The 20106-nt window shown below is 43.5% G+C and overlaps 1 protein-coding gene across 2 annotated transcripts in view; it reads right to left on the reverse strand.

Moving 5' to 3' along the window:
* Positions 1-1970: 1970 nt before the first annotated feature.
* Positions 1971-20106, reverse strand: part of ENPP6 (ectonucleotide pyrophosphatase/phosphodiesterase 6) — a 62778-nt gene continuing 44642 nt past the window's right edge. For both annotated transcript variants that reach the window (XM_077477292.1, XM_077477291.1), the window contains 3 exons: positions 12151-12288; positions 11953-12076; positions 1971-3425 (listed from right to left, as the gene is read on the reverse strand). In XM_077477292.1, the coding sequence (XP_077333418.1) occupies positions 3223-3425; positions 11953-12076; positions 12151-12288 (465 nt within the window). In that variant the 3' untranslated portion in view covers positions 1971-3222. The remainder of the gene's footprint in view (positions 3426-11952; positions 12077-12150; positions 12289-20106) is intronic.

Genomic DNA, 20106 nt, shown 5'->3' on the forward strand with positions numbered 1-20106 from the left:
TATATGCTTGATGTCTCCCTTTCCATTAGGTCTTGTGGATGTTTTCCACTTGTAGGCTCAAGTAATTAACCCGAGCTCGTTGATTTACTACAATTCTGTTTAAGCGATTTGGAAGGGAGGTAGGTGTGGTCCCTTTAATGTAAACTTGTTGGGGTCCTCGTCTGCCTCCACCTCTATACCTATTTAGCTTAAGAGTCTTATTATGGCGATTACTTGTTCAGGTATCATTGCATATATTTTTCAGAGACATTTATAGGATTTGCAACCCTCTCTACGGGCTATCTGGCCATATATTGGAATCTGTCCGGCATAGTTTGTGGTGGTAGTGATGGGGGATTGCCTTTGATGGGAACTAACCCCCTGACGTGTTGGTGTTTCCCCCTTTGCTTGGAGGTAAGGGGATTACCCAACATCTTAGTTGTGCACAAGGTTCCCGTTGGGGGGAGGAGTTTCTCTCCCCTTTCCTTTTTGTTTTTTTTCCTCTTTTCCACACATTTACAATTATGATCTGTGATATCTTGTTATGTTTTATGTGTATATTGCTTTGTTATTGAATTATAATGACATGTGTGTGATATTGTTATTTATTCTTTATGTATATTTAGATTGTAACACATTGCTTCTCTGTGGTTTGGATACTCCTAGTCCCTTGTTCCTGAGGAAGCCGATTAAGGCGAAACATGTTGAACACATTGGGGGGATGGAGAATATGCTGGTTCATAATAGAATATTACCTGCCTTTTTTTTTTATATCAGGTTTCTGTTATAGACCATAAGGCATTGAAATAAATGTTAGCTTTTTATGTCTGAGTAATCTCAGTATGATTTAATAAATTTATATGTTTTTTTTTTTTTTACAAATTTTTTGTGTGTTTGACCTATTGGTACCGTAAAGTCCCTTACCTCCAAACTTTCTGTGTACATATGTTTATTTCTGGGATGCTGGTACTATAAACATGAGGAATTTTGAACGGATCCCCATCAGATAATTTTCTTATATATGCAGAAAAGGAAAAAAAAACACAGAGTTTGACTAGGACACCCTTTGAAATGAACCCCTATTATACTTCAAGTGTCGCTCTGCATCATCTAACATCACATAGCAGTGCACCGGGGAGACAGAAAATGCAAGAATGTCTTCTTTCCTTGGTACATTCACATGATCCAACTTATATTACTTGCTTATCTCACACATTTATGGCTACCTCAGCATTTTATGCCTGATAAAATATATGAGGTTAGCATTATTGCTTCTAAGTAATGAAGTGTTTTGTTGTATTGATGGAGAAGATGTAAAGAAAAAAAAAAAAGCTGTGAATGGCTGTCATTTTTATGTAGCCTTGATTTTTACTGTATCATGTGCACTTATTATGGTTAGATTTAGGAAAACCATTGGTTGCAGGAAAGAGGAAAAAAATAAAAAAAATAAATCGCTCAACTCCTCCACCAGTGTTGATCCCTCCCACAGGGTTATTGTGTTCTGCATGCGAGAAGCCTTTCCTGCTGGCAGAGCACAATGCTTACTGCTGGCAGGTATAGCTACTGGCAGTTATCGCATTAAAAGAAAAAAAATCCAACAGGCTGGTTGTACTGAAGTTGATTGATGCACCAACTTCAATACAACCAGCATGCCCTTAGAAGGATTGGATCTCAGCCGGTTCAGCAGAGATTTAATCCATCCAAGGACAGATCGCAATGTGTATCAAAAAACCTCTGTGCTACAATCCCTGAAATCCAAACGTAATCAATTACCAGCAGCTACCTGAAAATAGGTATCAATAAAAATGCAGTATTTTACATAGGAAGAGATACACTCACACACACACACTCTTGGTCAATATAGCACCAAAGTGTATATATAGCCCTGCCTATCTGAAATACTGCATCAATCCATCTATGGCTGACTTTAGATTGGCATGCTATGCAACGACCACCAAGTGTATTCTTGTTCAGGGTCTCACAACAGTGGGTTTAAATAGGAATGATTTTACTCATGTTTTAGGTTTTGAAAATTAAACAAAAAATATAATACATTCGCATTCAGTATTGTAATGTCCTTAGCATAAAGGAAGGGTGAGAAAGTTAACAAGACTGAGACATTCTATAATTTGCTGACATGTGAATATCTTTAATTTAGGGTCCTGTTTGTCATAATGACCACAGGATAGATAAGGTCTGGTAAGAACTGGTTTTGAAAATATGTCTTCAAAGTCAAAATGTCTGCATTAGTTTCAATTATGTCTGAAATGTTATGTCTCATGTGATGAACTTAGTCCTTCCTCCCTCCCTCCTTTTTCTTTAAGTTGTGCAATATTATTTTTCCATATTTTATATAAAGGTACAACCCTTACCATTAAAACGAAGCATTCATTGAAACGCTATTTTGTTTTGTGCATTGAATGTTTCCAGAGATCTGACAGAATTTCTCATTGATTGTCCAGGTATAAGAAGATTTAACCCTAAGGCCTCATGCACACTGGATGTTTGACGTTTTTACAGCAGCTGTTATTGGCTGTAGATGTTTTTTTCTACAGTCATTAAACTCTCCATCATGTTATCCTACGTGTCCATGCACACATAGGCTGTTATCAGCAGTTTTGGGCAGTGGCGTTTTTGAGCAGTAAAAAAACAAACACAAACTAGTGGGTTCTGAGAGACATTTTTCAGCTGTAAAATGCTCTAATGCTGATAAACATTGATAAAAAAAAGATTTTCTTAAAAACAAACAAAAAAAAAAAAAAAAAAAAAAAACACAATGCTAATGCGGAAAAATACTATTGCAAAAACGTTGAAAAAATTTGAAAGAAGATGAAAAACTCACTGCAAAGCTACTGACATTTTTATAAAAACATTTTTTTTTTTTTTAACGAGGCCTTACAATCAACAGTTTGCATTGTGCACAATTTGAACCTTCTCAAGGTCATGAAATATCCTTCGTCTGCCATGCTTACATATACTTGAGATTAGATATGTGGCGGTTTGGTAGTGTATCTTTGTATTTTCTCAATATCTCAAATATATTCCTCTAATCCATGTGCAACTATGAAACAAAACAATCTAGAGACAGTCTGTCTTTATCTAAAAAGCTGAGTTATGAGAGCTCCAGACTGCAAAAAACAAAGTTCATACATTTTCCCCATTTTTTTTAGAGAATCTATTCTGGTCATTAGTGCTGTATAGAATAGGACATTGAGCTACAGTATACTGATAAAGTAAATGCACCTAAACCCATATTCCTGCAACTGTAAAGAGTAGCATTAGCAAATATCTATCCAGGGTAACAGACTGTTCTTGGCTTTTTAGCATACACTCTACTCTAGACCACGATCCATTGTTGGGCTGGGGCTCAATGTCCAGTACCTCGCACATCACATTGTAAACATCCACTGATCTGATAGGAGCCGATCGAAAGTTCACTTTAAAATCTGAAAAAGAAAACAAGTCTTGCTTGAGTTGTTGCTTTTTAATTTAACTTGATGAATGGGAACGGGCCTAAGGACCACATTTTCACTATAGATTGCGTGCGTGTAGGACTAAGTATGACTGTAGTGTCTTTTCTATTTACCATGCTCTGTACTGCCACTTTGCTCATAAGGGCATGGCCTAGGACTGATCATACCTGGGAATTATTTTTAACACTGTAGGTCTAAAAGATCAAACAGGCAGGGGAGGGGGGATTAGCCATTGAGGCACTCAGTATACCATGCCAAACAAGGTGCTGGTCACCAGGTCCCCCAGTGTGCGTTTTAGTTCTTCCTATCATCCCCTATATCACTACAGTAAACATTTGCTATAACTAAGCAGATTTTAAAGCTAGCTGCATGTTTTAACTTGATTATACAGTCGCTTTTCAATTTACTATTAAAAGGGGTTGTAAAGGTTCATTTTTTATTTTCTAAATAGGTTCCTTTAAAGATAAGGTAATTTAAGGTAAAAGGTAAGTGAAGCAACAATGCACTAGCTTAAAAGGAACCTATATAGAAAAAACAAACAAAAAAAAAAAAAAACAAAGCTTTACAACCCCTTTAACTATGTACTGCAGGGATCTACCTGAATGGAAGGAATTTGAACTAGAGCGGTCTTGAGGAATACAGGGGCCCTAAAATGTGCCACCGACTTATCCAATTAGCTATAGCATATTAGCTTACCATTTGAAAACGTGTGTTTGTTGGTAGCATTTTTAGCTTTTGTAGACTACTGTAATATTTTGTTCATCACTATTTGAGAATAAATAGGGCTTAAGCTGGTATCAGATTTGGATATGCTTTTACTCCTAAATTCTAACTAAACAGAAACAAAAAACACAACTTTTACACCATATTGGCTAAAAAGATATAAATACACAAGACATAATATAATACATAACAAGGTATAAATACATAAGATGCAACTTTATTTTGTAATGTAGCAGAATGGTTAAATTTAACGTGAAATAATTTTTTTACCCCTTTATCATTTTTATCCTACTGCATATCAGGAGACACATTTAAAAAAAAAAATGTTAGTGTAACTTTAAGATAAATTTAAGCCAGGTTTGTGGACAGAAATTGGCATGATCATAGCAATTTCATAGGCTTACAATTATTAAAATTCCAAAAGACATTGTGCTAGCTCATGTGGGTTTTTGACGCTCATGCAGTAAATGCAAATGTCATCTAGAACAGCCAATGTGTGGTTTATTGAAATACGATGCTGTGTGTTGATCAGAGAGGTTTAAAGTATACAGCCTTATGAAAAAGCACATGTAGGATTGAGGAATGAGACATTGGGGGTTATTTATGAAAAGCAAATCCACTTTGCACTGCAAGTGCACTTGGAAGTGCTCTAAATTTAAGAGGTAGATCTTAAATGAGTGGAAGCGCTGCTGATTTTATCATCCAATCATGTGCAAGCTAAAATGCTGTTTTTTATTTTCCTCACATGTCCCCTTGTATCTACAGTGACTTTACTTCCAAGTGCACTTGCAGTGCAAAGTGGGATTTCCTTTAGTAAATAACCCCCATTGTGTGCAACAGAAAAGCCATAAAGTTCTGCATGTGTAGTGGCCATAACCTGTTGCAGGGCGGCCTTGACTTAATGGGCTTACCGGTTACCTTCTCTTGGCCTGCTCTTCCACTTCTATGGGTTCCCAGGGTTGATACCCAACGAATTGTACACTGACACAGATGAAGTCCTTTCAAAAAGGTTTTATTTTGCAGTAGAACGCTTAATTAACACAGTCTCTTAGGGAACAGAGGGCACGGGTGAAGAACTCAGGCACCTTGAACTGCAGGTCTAGCAAAGTCTCTATTTCCACCCAGAGAGTAGCCACTCGCAGCTAGGCACTCCAAGGCTGAACAGATCTCTAGCCAGAGATCATGGCAGTCAGCACTTTGACTCAAACTTAAACAAATAACTAAGGGCAAACAGGGACCTTTTTCCTCCGTACCTGCAACGTTTCCCCGTATCCTTTATGGTACTGGAAAAGTGTGAATTCGTCAATGTCCTTCTCAACTCAATAAACAGTCAATTCTCAGGATGCCACTTGCCGGCCCTCCTCCGAAAAGTCCTCCCCCGGTCACTTCCACGAGCTGCGGTGTCCCTCCAAGCCGAGAGCATAGCCGGACACTTTGAATCCTCCCTCAGTTGCTGCGCCTCGGACCAGCAGGTTCCGAGACTCGTGAACGGACTGATCCCTACCCCAGCCCAGGCAGGTCTATCAGGGGCCACTTACGGGGCTACCCCGGTCCTGGAATCAGACCAGACCACACGGGTCTCTCGAACAACTCCGGAACCCTGAACACGTGACCCACACCCGTTTAAGTACCCCTTCCCAGACTCCTCAGCGGGCCCCGACACTCCCACTGATTGGCTCCAAGAAGGCCGATACCCAAACACCCAAACCAGACTTAGTTCTAGCCTGTCATGTGCACCTCACCGTCCACATGACCAGGCAGAACATCCAAACACAGCCTGGCCAGACTGGTGTTAAGGCCTACCTACACAATTAACCCTCAGAACCTTTACTGTTCTGAAAGCCAAAAACTAAAATTTACAGGCATGTGACATTTGATCCCAAATGTCATCCGCTACACATGTAATTAGGAATAGCATGTAATAGCAGTATAAAACATTAGGTACAAAAGTAAAAGAGTGAGACACACAATATAATAGAAAGACTTGAGGCACTGTGGCAGATAAATGTGCGTGGAAATATAAAGGATTGTAAGGCACTGTGTGCAACAGAGACACATAGGAAACTGTAACAGAGGTGTGAGGCAAGGCACAGTAGTGTAGAGTAACTACAGAGGTATGAAGCACTGGGTGCTACAGAGCTCGGGAGGACTGGCTGTAATACAGAAGTATGAGGCAAGGAGTGTAAAACAAAGTTATGAAGAACTGTATTTTATAGAGAAGCATTTAATTCTAATAGTGAGACATAAGCTGCTATATGTAATAGAGAAGAGGCATGAGACAGAGGCATGTGACACTGACACTGTATGTAGGCATTAGGTGAATATTCCATAACACTTCAGAGGATGAAAATAAATCTAATCTAAAACTTACAATTTAACATTTAAAAAATTCACTACTTGAACCTTGTTGTGTCTTTTTGAACCCAAGTAATGTATTGTTATATAAAAAAGTCAACATGTGGTGCTAAATGAGAAGTAAATCCAAAAAGGGAGAGTTGATAAACCCATCACCAGCTTCAATGTGTATAAGAAAGCACACCAGACCACGTGGAAATCCAATCTGCTTACCAGACAGTTGAAAAAACTGGCATGTAATAGACCAAGACCACTGCTCCATTCTTCAGCTTTAAGTAGAATTCAATCAAGGTTTCGGTTAATCATCAGACATTCTCATACAGCAAAAACTTCTTTGAGCTCTCATATGGGATGTAATAACATTCACCCAGGCAGCCAACGATACCCAATGAAAACATAATGAAGCCAATAGTGAAGCCCGTAAAGGAATATAAAATTTTTATTCGTAGTAACTTACAGTTTAATACAGAAACAAGCACATCGTGATCTTCTAATGGCCCGCCTGACATGTTTATCCAACAGGATTTCATCAGAGGCGTGGCTATAAGACCCTAGCACGCCCTTTTATCTAAATAACCAATGATGGCCACTCTGGAAGAGTGAACCCCCAGGATGACGCGTCAGCGGGAAGTGAGGTCAGTGGAGCGCAACATGCACTGTGCTTGTGCTCCACCACCGAGCATGCCCTTATATCTAAATGGCTAATGACGCCCATCCCAGAAGAACGAACCTCCTTAGCGACGCGTCAGCTGGAAGTGAGGTCGGTGGAGCACCACGCTTTTGTTCCACTGCCGAGCATTCTTATATGGGTGACATCACTCCAGAAAAGCACAGAGCGGGTGTAGCAAGTGACCGGACGTCTCCGAGTGAGCATCATATATATTAGCAAACATTATAAAAGCCATGAATAAAATACAGGTATTGATTAACCACTTCAATACCGGGCACTTAAACACCTTCCTGCCCAGACCAATTTTGAGCTTTCAGCGCTGTCGCACTTTGAATGACAATTGCGCGGTCATGCTACACTGTACCCAAATGAAATTTTTATCATTTTTTTCCCACAAATAGAGCTTTCTTTTGGTGGTATTTGATCACCTCTGCGGTTTTTATTTTTTGCTAAACAAATAAAAAAATACCGAAAATTTTGAAAAAAAAAAAAATGTTTTTTTTTTGTTTCAGTTTCAAAACTTTGCAAATAAGTAAGTTTTCTCCTTCACTGATGGGCACTGATGGGGTTACACTGATGGGCAATGATAAGGCGGCACTGATTGGCACCGATGAGGTGGCACCGATGAAGTGGCACTGATGAGGTGGCATTGATGGACACCGATATGTGGCACTGATAGGCGGCACTGATAGGTGGCAAAAATTGGCACGGATTGGCATGGATAGGTGGCACAGGTGGGCATGGATAGGCGGCACAGGTGGGCATGGGTAGGCGGCACAGGTGGGCATGGGTAGGCGGCACAGGTGGGCATGGGTAGGCGGCATTGTATTATAATATATTGTACTAATGGATGCCAATCAGTGCCAATCAATAATGCATGCCAGTGATGCCCATTGTGGGCACTGATTGGCATCCATTATGGGCACTGACTGAAATCCCTGGTGGTCTAGGGTGGCATACCTTGTCCTTGGCATCCCTGGTGGTCTGGTGGCGTCCCTGGTGGTCCAGTGTGGGCATCCTCGGGGGGGCTGTGCTGATAATCAATCAGCACAGACCCCCCCTGTCAGAGGAGCAGCCGATCGGCTCTCCTCTACTCGCGTCTGACAGACGCGAGTGAGGAAAAGCCGATCACCGGCTTTTCCTATTTACACTGTGATCAGCCGTGATTGGACACGGCTGATCACGTGGTAAAGAGTCTCCATCGGAGACTCTTTACCGAGATCTTAGTTGCCGGGTGTCAGACTGACACCCCGCAACAACGATCGCCGCGATGCGCGCCCCCAGGGGCGCGCAGCGGCTCATAATCCTGATCACGTCATATGACGTCCGGTCAGGATTATGAAACCACTTTGCCGCCGTCTATTTGCTATAGGGCGGGCGGCAAGTGGTTAAACATAGCACGAAATTCATTGTTTCCTTAAAAAGGTAAATGATATTGGCTATCCGCAGTTAATAGCGTGCGGAGATTATTTGGAATATAATATATATATATATATATATATATATATATATATATATATATATATATATATATATATATTCCAAAGTCTTTAATTTGATATTTTGACATTTTCCTTGAATATAAATCCCCCTGAAGAGACCTGAAATCGCAAGGGTCGAAATGCATCGGGGTATTTCATGTGGATACATGTGTTACAAATACAATTGGCAAACCATGCTTGTACATAGAGTGTTTTTGCTAGGAGTGATGTTCCATGTTTGTTTTTGTCGCACTACCTATATGGATATCATTGTACTATTGTCTGTTAAATAAAAAATTTCTTTACATCAACCATTTTCATACCAATTCTCTGCTGCTAAAAAACCTCTGGGGAAATTTCCTGTGTTTTTTGTATACTTATGGGTTATGCAGCTTTGGAGGCTCCCCTATTGTGTTTTTTCCCTTCTACCTAATATTATATTATTTACCTTTAAGGAAACAACGTTTGTTTTTTGTTTAATCAATGCCTGCATTTTATTCAGGGTTTTTATAATGTTTTCCAATATATATGACGCTCATTCAGCGCTGCCCGGTTACTTGCCATGCCCGGTCTGTACTTTTCTGGAGTGATGTTATCCATATGAGACCGCTCACCGGGGGAAGCAAGCTCACTTCCGGCTGACATGTCACTACAGAGGTTCGTTCTTCTGGGATGGACGTCATTAGCCATTTAGGTATAAGGGCGTGCTCGGTGGTGGAGCGCAAGCACAGTGCATGTTACGCTCCACTGACTTCACTTCCAGCTGATGCGTCATCCCGGGGGTTTGCTCCTCCAGGATGGGCGTCATTGGTTATTTAAATAAAAGGGCATGCTCGGGTCTTATAGCCACGCCTCAGACTAAATCCTGTTGGATGATACATGTCAGGGGGGCTTAAACTAGCACGCTGAGAACCGTGGCCATTAGAACATCATGATAAACCGTATTTATTGGCGTATAACATGAAAAAGGCGCACAACACCCTCCTTAAATTTAAGAGTGAAGTTTCAGGAAAAAAATTTTTTTTTTCAAAATAAAACACTTTGAAGCAAAATAATGTCCAGTGTCCAGCAATGCAGCCCGATTAGTGCCCATCTGCAGCCTCAATGCAGCCTGATATGCGCCCATCTGCCATCAAAACAGCAATGATGCCCATCTGCAACCTTACCATCTCTTATGCAGGAAATCACAGAGCCATCATCTCCTGTTTGCTTGGCTCTCAGTTGGTAGTCACATACACAGTCCCGCCTCCACCATCAGCATTGGACCAGCTCCAGTGATTGAAAGAACACTGGTCCAATGCCGGTGGCGGGACTGTGTGTGTGTGTGTGTGTGTGTGTGTGTGTGTGTGTGTGTGTGTGTGTGTGTGTGTGTGTGACGATCATACAGGAGATGGCGGCTCAGTGAATTCCGTCAGTGCTCGTCCCCCATTTAACATGCACCTGTGATTTGCCCCCTTTTTTCAGGGGGAAAAAAAGTATGTGTTATGCGCAGATAAATATGGTACTTGTTCCTGTATTAAACTAAATTTCGACTAATACAATTTTTATATTATTTAAAGGCTTCGCGTATGGCTGCATTATGTTTTCATTGGGTATCGTTGGCTGCCTGTGTGAATGTTATTACATCCCATATGAGAGCTCAAAGAAGTTTTTGCTGTATGAGAATGTCTGACGAATAGTCGCAACCTTGATTGGATTCTACTTAAAGCTGAAGAATGGAGCTGTGGTCTTGGTCTGTCTATTACATGCCAGCTTTTTTCAGCTGTCTGGCAAGCAGATTGGATTTCCACGTGTTGCGGTGTGCTTTCTTATACACATTGAAGTTGATGTCAGGTTTACCAACTCTCCCTTCTTGAAATTACTTCTCATTTAGCGCGGCATGTGGACTTTTATATTCTTATGTTTTGCTGATCAACAAATTGTGCTGTCTGCTCACAATACTATCTTTAACATTATTAACCACTTAAGGACCAAGCACCTTTTTTTTTTTTTTAGAGGTGTTGTTTACAAGTTTAAAAAGTTTCTTTGCTAGAAAATGACTTAGAAAAAAAAATGTATAATGTTTGGGGGTTCCAACACCCTAGATAATAAAATGGCAGTTGTTGCAATACTTTGTCACACTGTATTTTCGCAGCGGACTTACAAGCGCACTTTTTTTAAAAAAAACACAAAAAAACAAAAAACAAAACAAAAAAAAAACAAACAACCACAGTAAATTTATCTTTCACTATATAAAAAAAAATTGGGCTAATGTTATGTCGGGCAAATTAATACCCAACATGTCACGCTTCAAAATTGCACACGCTCGTGGAATGGCGACAAATTTTTACCATTAAAAATCTCCATAGGAAATGTTTAAAAAAATTCTACAGGTTGCATTTTTTGAGTTAAAGAATTATTGCTCTTGCTCCATCGATTGCAGCAATACCTCACATGTGTGGTTTGAACACTGAGGCATTCGCTTCTGCATGAAAGCTCGGTGGGACGGCGTGCGTTTAAAATTTTCTCTCCTTTCTTATTTTTACACTGTTTTTACAAAAAAATAAAAATAAATCTTGCCACTTTTATTCCCATTACAAGGAATGTAATAGAAAAGAAGCATGACAGGACCTCTTAAAATATGAGATATGGGGTAAAAAAGATATCAGATCTCATATTTAGACTAAAATGCAATAAAATAGAAAAATAAAAAAATTGTAATTTAAAAAAAAAAATTATAAAAAAAATAAAAAAATAAAATAGCCCTTTAAGAGTTATGGGCAGAAGAGATGTTTTGACACCCTGCAATGTCATGGAGACGGGTGGGGGCCATCTTCCCCTCACTCGTCTCCATACCCAGCCACAGAGCAGACCGGATCGCCTCCGACGCCTACCGGAGCCATCGGCAGTGGCGGAGGCAATCCGGTCCTTTCTGTGGGCACCGGAGCGCGGCGGGGGGCCCTCTCCTACCGTCGATGAAAGTGATCTTGCGGCGCATCCGTCGCAGAGACCACTTTTATCTTGTAGCGGACCGCCGGCGAGGATACAAGGGTTATGGCAGTTAACTGCTGCCATGTCAACATCTGTCGTCAAAGTAAGGACGTATATCGGTGTTCGGAAGTGGTTAAGTAGTGCGGTTATTGACCTACTTTTTTTTAATGTATTGCTATAACTACATCAAAGTTTACATACTATTTGCCATATCTATAACTCTATTTAGTAACCTAGCTGATTGTAGGATATGCCAATCATAGCAAAGCATATTTTATGGAGTCCCTTTATAGAGATTTACCTGGGCCAGATGCCAAAAAGAACCCCCTCATGTCCATCAGTTCATTGTCATAGCCATGCCATCCACGCTGCCAGCCTTGCCTAGGCAAGGTGCCATTATTCCAGAAGGGCAATGTTTCTTTACTCTGGGGAAACAGATCAGCTCAGTGACATATATAAAATAACACAATAAAAGTTAGAGTATAAAAGTTTATTTTACCTGCGTAATAAACCAGCCCTGTTCAGCAACAAGAGTTAAAGGAGACACAAATTTCCCTTTTTTGTAATGAAATCTGTCTGGAATTTGGTCTCTCATATAAACATTCATGTGTTGTAAATCCTTCAGCTGGTTGTACACCTGCAAAACAAAACGGTCATTATAAAATGTAATATGCTACTGCAGCTTTTTTTTTTAATCTTTGCACTCCAGAGGAAGCCTTGAAATAATTCAGGCCTCATGGAACCTCAGCTAAAATTATTAAATCAGGGCCAGTGGCAAAAAAAATGCCCCTGACGTTGATGGTCAGTGGGAAAAATACCCCTTATATTGGTGGCCAGTAGAAAGCATGCTTCCTTTACAGTGGTGCTCAGAATGCCACCTTTACAAATGGCTAAAAAGGATCATTGGAGTCATGCCACTGGCTCTACCAAGAAACATTGGGCCAGAATTTTGCAGGCACCATAAAATGAGAGGTCAGTCAGCCACAGCTCAAGGAACACCTACCAACCTGTGAAGAAACCCTAGGGCTCCACAGAACCCCGATTGAGAATAGCTGTACTAGGGTGTCTAAACATGGCCATTGGACACACTGAGCTGAACCAGATAAGCCTTAGTTGGCCTCATTTTGCACTGGTAAATGGAAACCAGAGACAGGAAAGTGCTAAAAGCGCAGGGAGAAAAATTAGCTGCTCCTATGGCATTGTTTACTTGGTGACCATACATGAAAACTGTTACTTTGTGGCTAATGAAGATGATTCTGCATCATTTTAACCAGTCACACCATGGTCATAGAATATTTATTCCCTTTGTAACCACAATACCACCAGACAAAATGTCTAGTCCAGAAGTAGAATGCCCCTTGGTGTAAGAATACCAACTAACCTCACAGCAGAGAGCTTAGGCCGGCCGTACACAGATCAAATCTCAGCCGGTTCAGCAGAAGCCAGCCAAGAGTCGAACTGTTAATGGGCAAGCTGAATGTACCAAGTTGATCAATCAACTTGGGTACAACTAGCCTGCCAGATTCTCTTATAATTGCCACTAGCATTTTTTTCCTGGTGGGGGGGCCGATTCTTTTCTATACCCACTGTATGTAACTTAATGTGGGAATGATATAGGTCCCCGACTTGTAGCCCAATGGTAGCAAAGGCTCCAAATTTGGGACCCTATGGATCTATTATGTCATCAACTGTAAAACCAATTATAAATGATTACTACAATGGTACATTGTCCCTCAGAGGTAGGTCCATAGGTCCTAGATGGGATATTTTGATTAGCATCATTATTTTATTACACATAATTAAGATTACATTGGCAGATTCTTCAGTGATGCAGGTATCTAACAGCATTCTGCAAAATTCATTTTTAGGTGTGGAGCGGCTGCATAAAAGTGCAGTTGCTCAACTAAGTTCAACAGTCTCTGGAATTTAACAGCAAAAAGAGAAGGGACACTTGAAGTGGAGTCCTCACTGCATAAACCTAGGGAACAAAATTAGGGCCACTGATTTAAAGGGGTTTGGACCCTGAGAACAAAAATGATAGTAGTTCAGCTTACAAGTCTTTAGATGTGGTTGCTGTATTAGTTTCCTTTTTTTCCCCCCTTTAAATTGTTAATCCTGTCATTAACTTACTTCTGGACCTAGCGTGAAACGCATATTGACAAGCATTGTCACCCCAGGATAGGAAGTGTGCTAGGAATATTTAACACTGGTGTTAAGTCTAACACCTCCCTCTCTTTTCATTAACAGGGAATGTGTTTTGTAGTCTACAGAGATATCAGCATTGTTCCTTGCTAACAGTTCAGAGTCAGAGTACGGGAATTTATCAGCTCACAAGATTTCTGGCTGAATGAATGGCCATTTTTTATTTATTTTTTTGCACTTGAACAGATACAATAAAACACTTTCAACAGCATATTTAAAATGTTACTAAACCCAGGACACTGCATTCACTATATCTGGTCTCCTACAGCAGTGGTCATCAACCCTGTCCTCAGGGCCCACTAACGGGCCAGGTTTTATGTATTACATTGGGGAGATGCAGACTAGAATACTGCAATCACTGAGCAGCAAATGATATCACATGTATTTCAGTTATCTTGCAAACCTGGCCTGTTAGTGGGCCCTGAGGACAGGGTTGATGACCACTGTCCTACAGTACACAGAACATGGAAATGCAATAGTTTAAGTAAATATAAACTGCTAAATACCCTTTTTCATTCAACAGTCAGAGCAGTCTTGTGACTTGTTTAATTGTCTAGTTAAAGTTTGTAAAGTTTGTAGGAGGAGTTAATTTCCCCCCCCCCGATTGTCCTATGAGGCTGAAGGACCCTTGGCCTTCTGTCTGGACAGTGCTGATTGGCCCTGTGCTGATCACATGCGCTCTTCCAAAAAAAAAAAAAAAAAAAAAAAAACACGGAGTTACGTACCGGTAACATCCTTTTCCGGGAGTCTTTCAGGACAGCCACCTTAGAGAGACCCTGGCTCCTCCCCTCTCAGGAAACACCGCCTTCAATTTCAAGATTTAAGCCTCGTCCTCCCTCTGCTCCTCAGTTCTTCCAGAGTACCTCCGGCCAACTGGGGAGACACAAGAACACGTCAAACAAACAAACTTTCAATCTTACCTGACGGTCTCGTGTGACGAGTTCCCGACGATCTCCAAAAACCCGGGTGGGAACCGGGGCTGTCCTGAAAGACTCCCGGTAAAGGATGTTACCGGTACGTAACTCAGTTTTTCCCAAGTTCGTCTTTCAGGACAGCCACCTTAGAGAGGATAAGCGAGCACATTACCTTAGGGTGGGACCACTGCTTGCAGCACTTTACGACCAAAGGCCTGGTCTTTGGCTGACAGGAGATCCAGTCTATAGTGTTTCACGAACGTAGCAAAACTGGACCATGTTGCAGCTCTACAGATCTGTTCAGGAGATGCACCAGCCCACTCTGCCTGAGAAGTTGCCACTGCCCTGGTTGAGTGTGCTCTAATCCCAACTGGGGGTTCTAACCCCCCTGCCACATAAGCCTGCCCAATGGCTAACCTTAACCATCTGGCTATCGTACGTCTAGAGGCTCTGGAACCCTTCCTAGCCCCTGAAAACAACACAAAAAGTGAATCAGACTTCCTGCACTGACTTGTGCAATCTAAATAATGAAGGACACATCTTCTAACATCCAATCTATGAAAGATGTGTTCCTGTTCTCTTACTGGATTTGAACAGAAAGTAGGTAGCACAATCTCCTGGGCTCTATGAAAACTAGAGGCTACCTTAGGCAAAAAGGCCGGATCCGTCTTAAAAACCAAACGGTCCGGAAAAACCTGAAAAAAAGGTGCCCTAACAGAAAGGGCTTCGAGTTCACTCACTCTCCTTGCTGTAGTGATCGCCACCAAAAACACAGTTTTGAGAGTGATCAGTTTTAATGAGCAACGTTCCAATGGCTCAAAAGGTTCTCCTGTGAGAAATTGTAAAACTAAAGAAAGATCCCAAACTGGGAAGGGGGACTTTGAAACAGGTCTCTGCCTACTTAGGGCTTTGAAGAATCTCATTATCCAAGGGTCTGAAGCTAGCTGCCTTTCAAGAAACACGCTTAAAGCGGATACCTGACCCTTCAGAGTTCCAAGGGCTAAACCTTTATCTGCCCCAGCCTGTAGGAACTCTAGAACGGCTACAGAGCTGTGCACATTGAAGGAGCTCTCTGAGCACCAGCTATTGAACCGCCTCCATACCTTTAAGTAAATGGCCCTGGTTTCCTTTTTCCTGCAGTTTAGGAGCGTGGCTACTAAGCGATCTGAGAAGCCCTTGCCCTTCAACAGTTCTTCCTCAGAAGCCAAGCTGCAAGGTTCCACCGCTCTACCTGAGGACAGCAGATTGGACCCTGAGAAAGGAGATCCTCCTGGACTGGGAGAATCCAGGGGGGTTCTACAGACAGGCCCTTCAGAATGGAGAACCACGGCCTCCTGGGCCAGTGAGGTGCGATTAGAATAAGGGTAGTGTTCTCCACCTGAAACTTCCTTAACACTGCCGGAATCAGTACGGGAGGGGGGAAAGCATAGCACCTGGAGAAACCCCAATTCTGTGCTAGTGCGTCCACCGCCAACGCCCCGTCCCCCTTGTTTATAGAAAAGAAGCTGGCTACTTTCGCGTTTTCCCTCGAGGCAAAGAGGTCTATCGAAGGAATCCCCCACCTCTGGGTGATCATTTCGAAAACCTCCTGTTTGAGAACCCAGTTGCCCTCTCTCAATGTTCTCCTGCTGAGGAAATCTGCCACCTGATTTTGCTCCCCCTTCAAGTGGACTGCTGACAGGGACAGGACATTTGCTTCGGCCCACCCGAGGATGGCTTTTGTTAGGGCCCATAAGGATTCGCTCCTGGTGCCCCCCTGTCTGTTGATGTAGGCTACCACTGAGGAATTGTCCGACCTGACTTTTACGTGATGCCCCCTGAGTTCTCTCTGAAAGGTCCTGAGAGCCAGATCTACTGCCCTCAGCTCCCTCCAATTCGAGGATCTCTTAGACTCCCTCCTCTCCCAGGTACCCTGTATCAGGCGGGAGACTAGGTATGCACCCCAACCTGAGCTGCTTGCATCGGTTGTGACCAGCCTGGATATTGGTAAAACCCACTCTAGGCCCTGGGACAAATTTGCTCCCTTTCTCCACCACCAGAGGGACCTCTTTACCTGGTCCGGAACCGACACCAAACAATCCAGGGACCCCTGGCTGTGATCCCAAACCTTCAGTATAAATAATTGCAGGGGACGGTAATGTAATCCCGCCCACTGGACCGCCGGGAGCGTGGACGTCAGCAAACCCAATGCCGACATGACCCTCCTTACTGATATCTGGTGGCTGCCCTGGAGAAACAACAGTGCCTTGTCTACCTTTTGAATTTTTTCTGAAGGGAGGAAGACTTTCTGTACTGTTGAGTCCAACACATATCCCAGGAAGGTGACCCTCTGGGAAGGATCCAAGTTGGACTTCTCCAGGTTCAGAAGCCAACCCAAGTTTACTAACAGGTCTCTTGTTGTCTGTAAATCTCGAGTCAACTGTGCCGGAGAAGGGGCAAACAGGAGAAGATCGTCGAGATACGCGATCACTGAGATTCCCCTGAGACGCAGATAAGCCAGAACTTCTGCCATTACTTTGGTGAAGATCCGGGGGGAAGAGGATAGCCCAAAGGGAAGTGCTTTGAACTGTAGGTGTAGCACCCCTACCGAGGTTCTTACTGCCAGTCTGAGGAAACGCTGGTGGGCCTATGCGATGGGAATATGCAGGTATGCATCTTTTAAATCTATCGATGCCATGAAACAGTTTGGTGGAAGAAGTGCTTTCACCGAGTAAACTGAATCCATCCGAAACCTTTTGTAGGTGACAGACATTCAGAGGCTTCAGGTTCAGGATTAGCCTGAACTTTCCCGAAGGCTTGCGAACCACAAACACGTGGGAATAGAAGCCCCTGCCTGTCTCTCCTGCTGGGACCCGTACTACCACTTCTTGTTCCTCTAACTCCTGCAGAGAGGAAAGAAGGGCAGACGATTTTTCTGCACATTTTGGCAGCTCGGTGACAAGGAGTCTCAGAGGGGGGAGTTCTGAAAACTCCAAACGGTAACCTCTTCTGATGACCCCCAACACGAACTGATTGGAGGTGATCATCTCCCACTGTGGGAGGAAGGCCCCCAACCTTCCTCCCACTGTGACCCTGTCACTGAGACTTTTTGGGCTGTTCAGGAGGGCGAAAAATTGCTCCCCCGCGCCCTTTGCCCTTGAGCCCCCAACTTTTCTTCTGCCGATTAGTTCTAGGGGCTTCAAACTTCTTCTGGGGATGAGTCTTTTTCTTTGACTGCTCCCCAAATTTCCTCTTAACGGGAAAGGCCTTTTTCTTATCCGCCGTGCGATCAAGCACTGCTTCAAGACCTGGCCCAAACAGCAAGTCTCCTGTAAAGGGGATCCCACAAAGCGTTGCTTTGGACACATTGTCTCCCTGCCAGGTCTTCAGCCATAAAGCCCTCCTAGCTGAGTTGGTCAGAGCCGAGGACCTTGCAGACATTCGCACGGATTCAGCTGAAGCATCCGCAATGTATGCTATCCCTTTAAGCAGCATGGGAAAGGAGGATAGAATGGTCTCCTTTGCCGTCCCCGCTTCAATGTGCGCGTTAATTTGGGTAAGCCAATACTCCATATTACGAGCCACCACTGTGGCTGCCATGGCCGGTTTAAGATTCCCCTGTGATGAGTCCCAGGCTTTCTTTAGGAGTGAATCCATCCTTCGATCCATAGGGTTTGAAAGTACCCCCATGTCCTCGAAGGCCAGATCAGTGTGTCTGGACACCTGGGAAAAAGCAGCATCTAATCTGGGAGATTTATTCCAGACGAGAGTCTCCTCTTCCGAAAAAGGAAACCTTCGTTTTAATGCCCCAGAAAAGAAAGGTTTCCTCTCAGGATCCTGCCATTCCTTCTTGATGGCGTCGATCAAGATGTCATGCACCGGGAACACCCGCTTTTTCTGTTCCCCCATGCCCTTGTACATCTGATCATGGAGTGACAGTGCCCTCTTTTCCTCTTGTATGCCTAAAGTGGTATGAATAGCTCCTAAGAGCTCATCCACTTCCTCCAGGGAAAGCTTATACTGTGAGGTTCTACTGGATTCCCCATCCAACCCCTCATCGTCAGATTCCCCTTGGGAGTCTGAGCCGACACTGTCAACCTCTTCCTCAGCTTCCTCTCTGGGACCCCCTGGATTCTCTCCACCTGCAGGAGGAACATCCACAGGGCTAGATGGTACACTCTGCTGCGCTGGTGTAGGAGTGCTCTGGGGCTGAGGCCACTGTAAACTAGAAAAAATTGTTTTGAAGGACTGGAAAGTATTAGATAGTTCCTTCACAGAAGCCGCCAGATCTGCCCCCTGTTCTGCTGCCTGCTCTCTAACCAATCCCTCAATACACTCTCTGCAAAGTGCCTTGGACCAGGAATCCCCCATAGAGGCTCTACATGAAGGACACTTCTTCCTAGAACCATGGGGGGACTTGCTTGTGGCCTTCTGAAAGACAGAAATAAAAGAGAGAGCGGCATAAAATTAAAAAAAAAAAAGAAAAAGAAACACCAGCGCTACATAGAGGACCACCGGGAGTGCCCCCCCCAGGATCAACCACCACCAGGATCCCGGACGCACTGCCCTTCCCCCCGACCACCAAGGGGGAAAAAACACCAGTGGAGCTACTGGTTATAATGTAAGGGAACACCTCCCCAGGGTTCCCCTTACCTTTGAGTGGCTGGTGCCGTTATCTCCAGGAGCTCTTGGAGCCTCTGCTTCAGACATTCTCCTGTTGAGGAAGAGTGGTGCGAACGTGCCTCCTACAGCTGCCTGTACAACTTTAGAAAGAGAGGCTGCACCAGCCGAACGCTTGGTCCCCTTTCACGTGCCGCGTCCGGAACCGGAAGACGCGGATACAACGAAGAAGTCCGCCCCCACCGGAACTGACGTCGCCCGTCATCCGGTCCGGCCTCCAGCTCCAAGCCGACTGCTAACACAGGGGGACCTTGGACGTCTCGTTGCAGCGCCCCCCTGGGCGAACGAAGGGATGGACCGCCCCAAACTTCCTGCTTTCCCCAAGCGAAGTTTAGAGTGCGTGTAAAAAAAAAGGTCAGTACGAGGGTCCAGCTCCCCAGCCGACCGGACTGCCTACCCTGTTGCAGCACCCTCCTGGGTGAACGAACAGGAAAACCTCTAAAAACTTCCTGCTTTCCCCAAGCGAAGTTTAGAGTGCGTGTAAAAAAAAGAAGGTCAGTACGAGGGTCCAGCTCCCCAGCCGACCGGACTGCCTACCCTGTTGCAGCACCCTCCTGGGTGAACGAACAGGAAAACCTCTAAAAACTTCCTGCTTTCCCCAAGCGAAGATTAGAGTACATGTAAAAGATGGTCAGTCAAAAAGAACCAGCTCTCTGGTCGCCCGGACTGCCGAACCCGTC

Source organism: Lithobates pipiens, unplaced genomic scaffold (assembly GCF_037356315.1).
Source record: "Lithobates pipiens isolate NorthernLeopardFrog02 unplaced genomic scaffold, aLitPip1_a1.2 Scaffold_13, whole genome shotgun sequence".
In the NCBI taxonomy this organism is placed as follows: domain Eukaryota; kingdom Metazoa; phylum Chordata; class Amphibia; order Anura; family Ranidae; genus Lithobates; species Lithobates pipiens.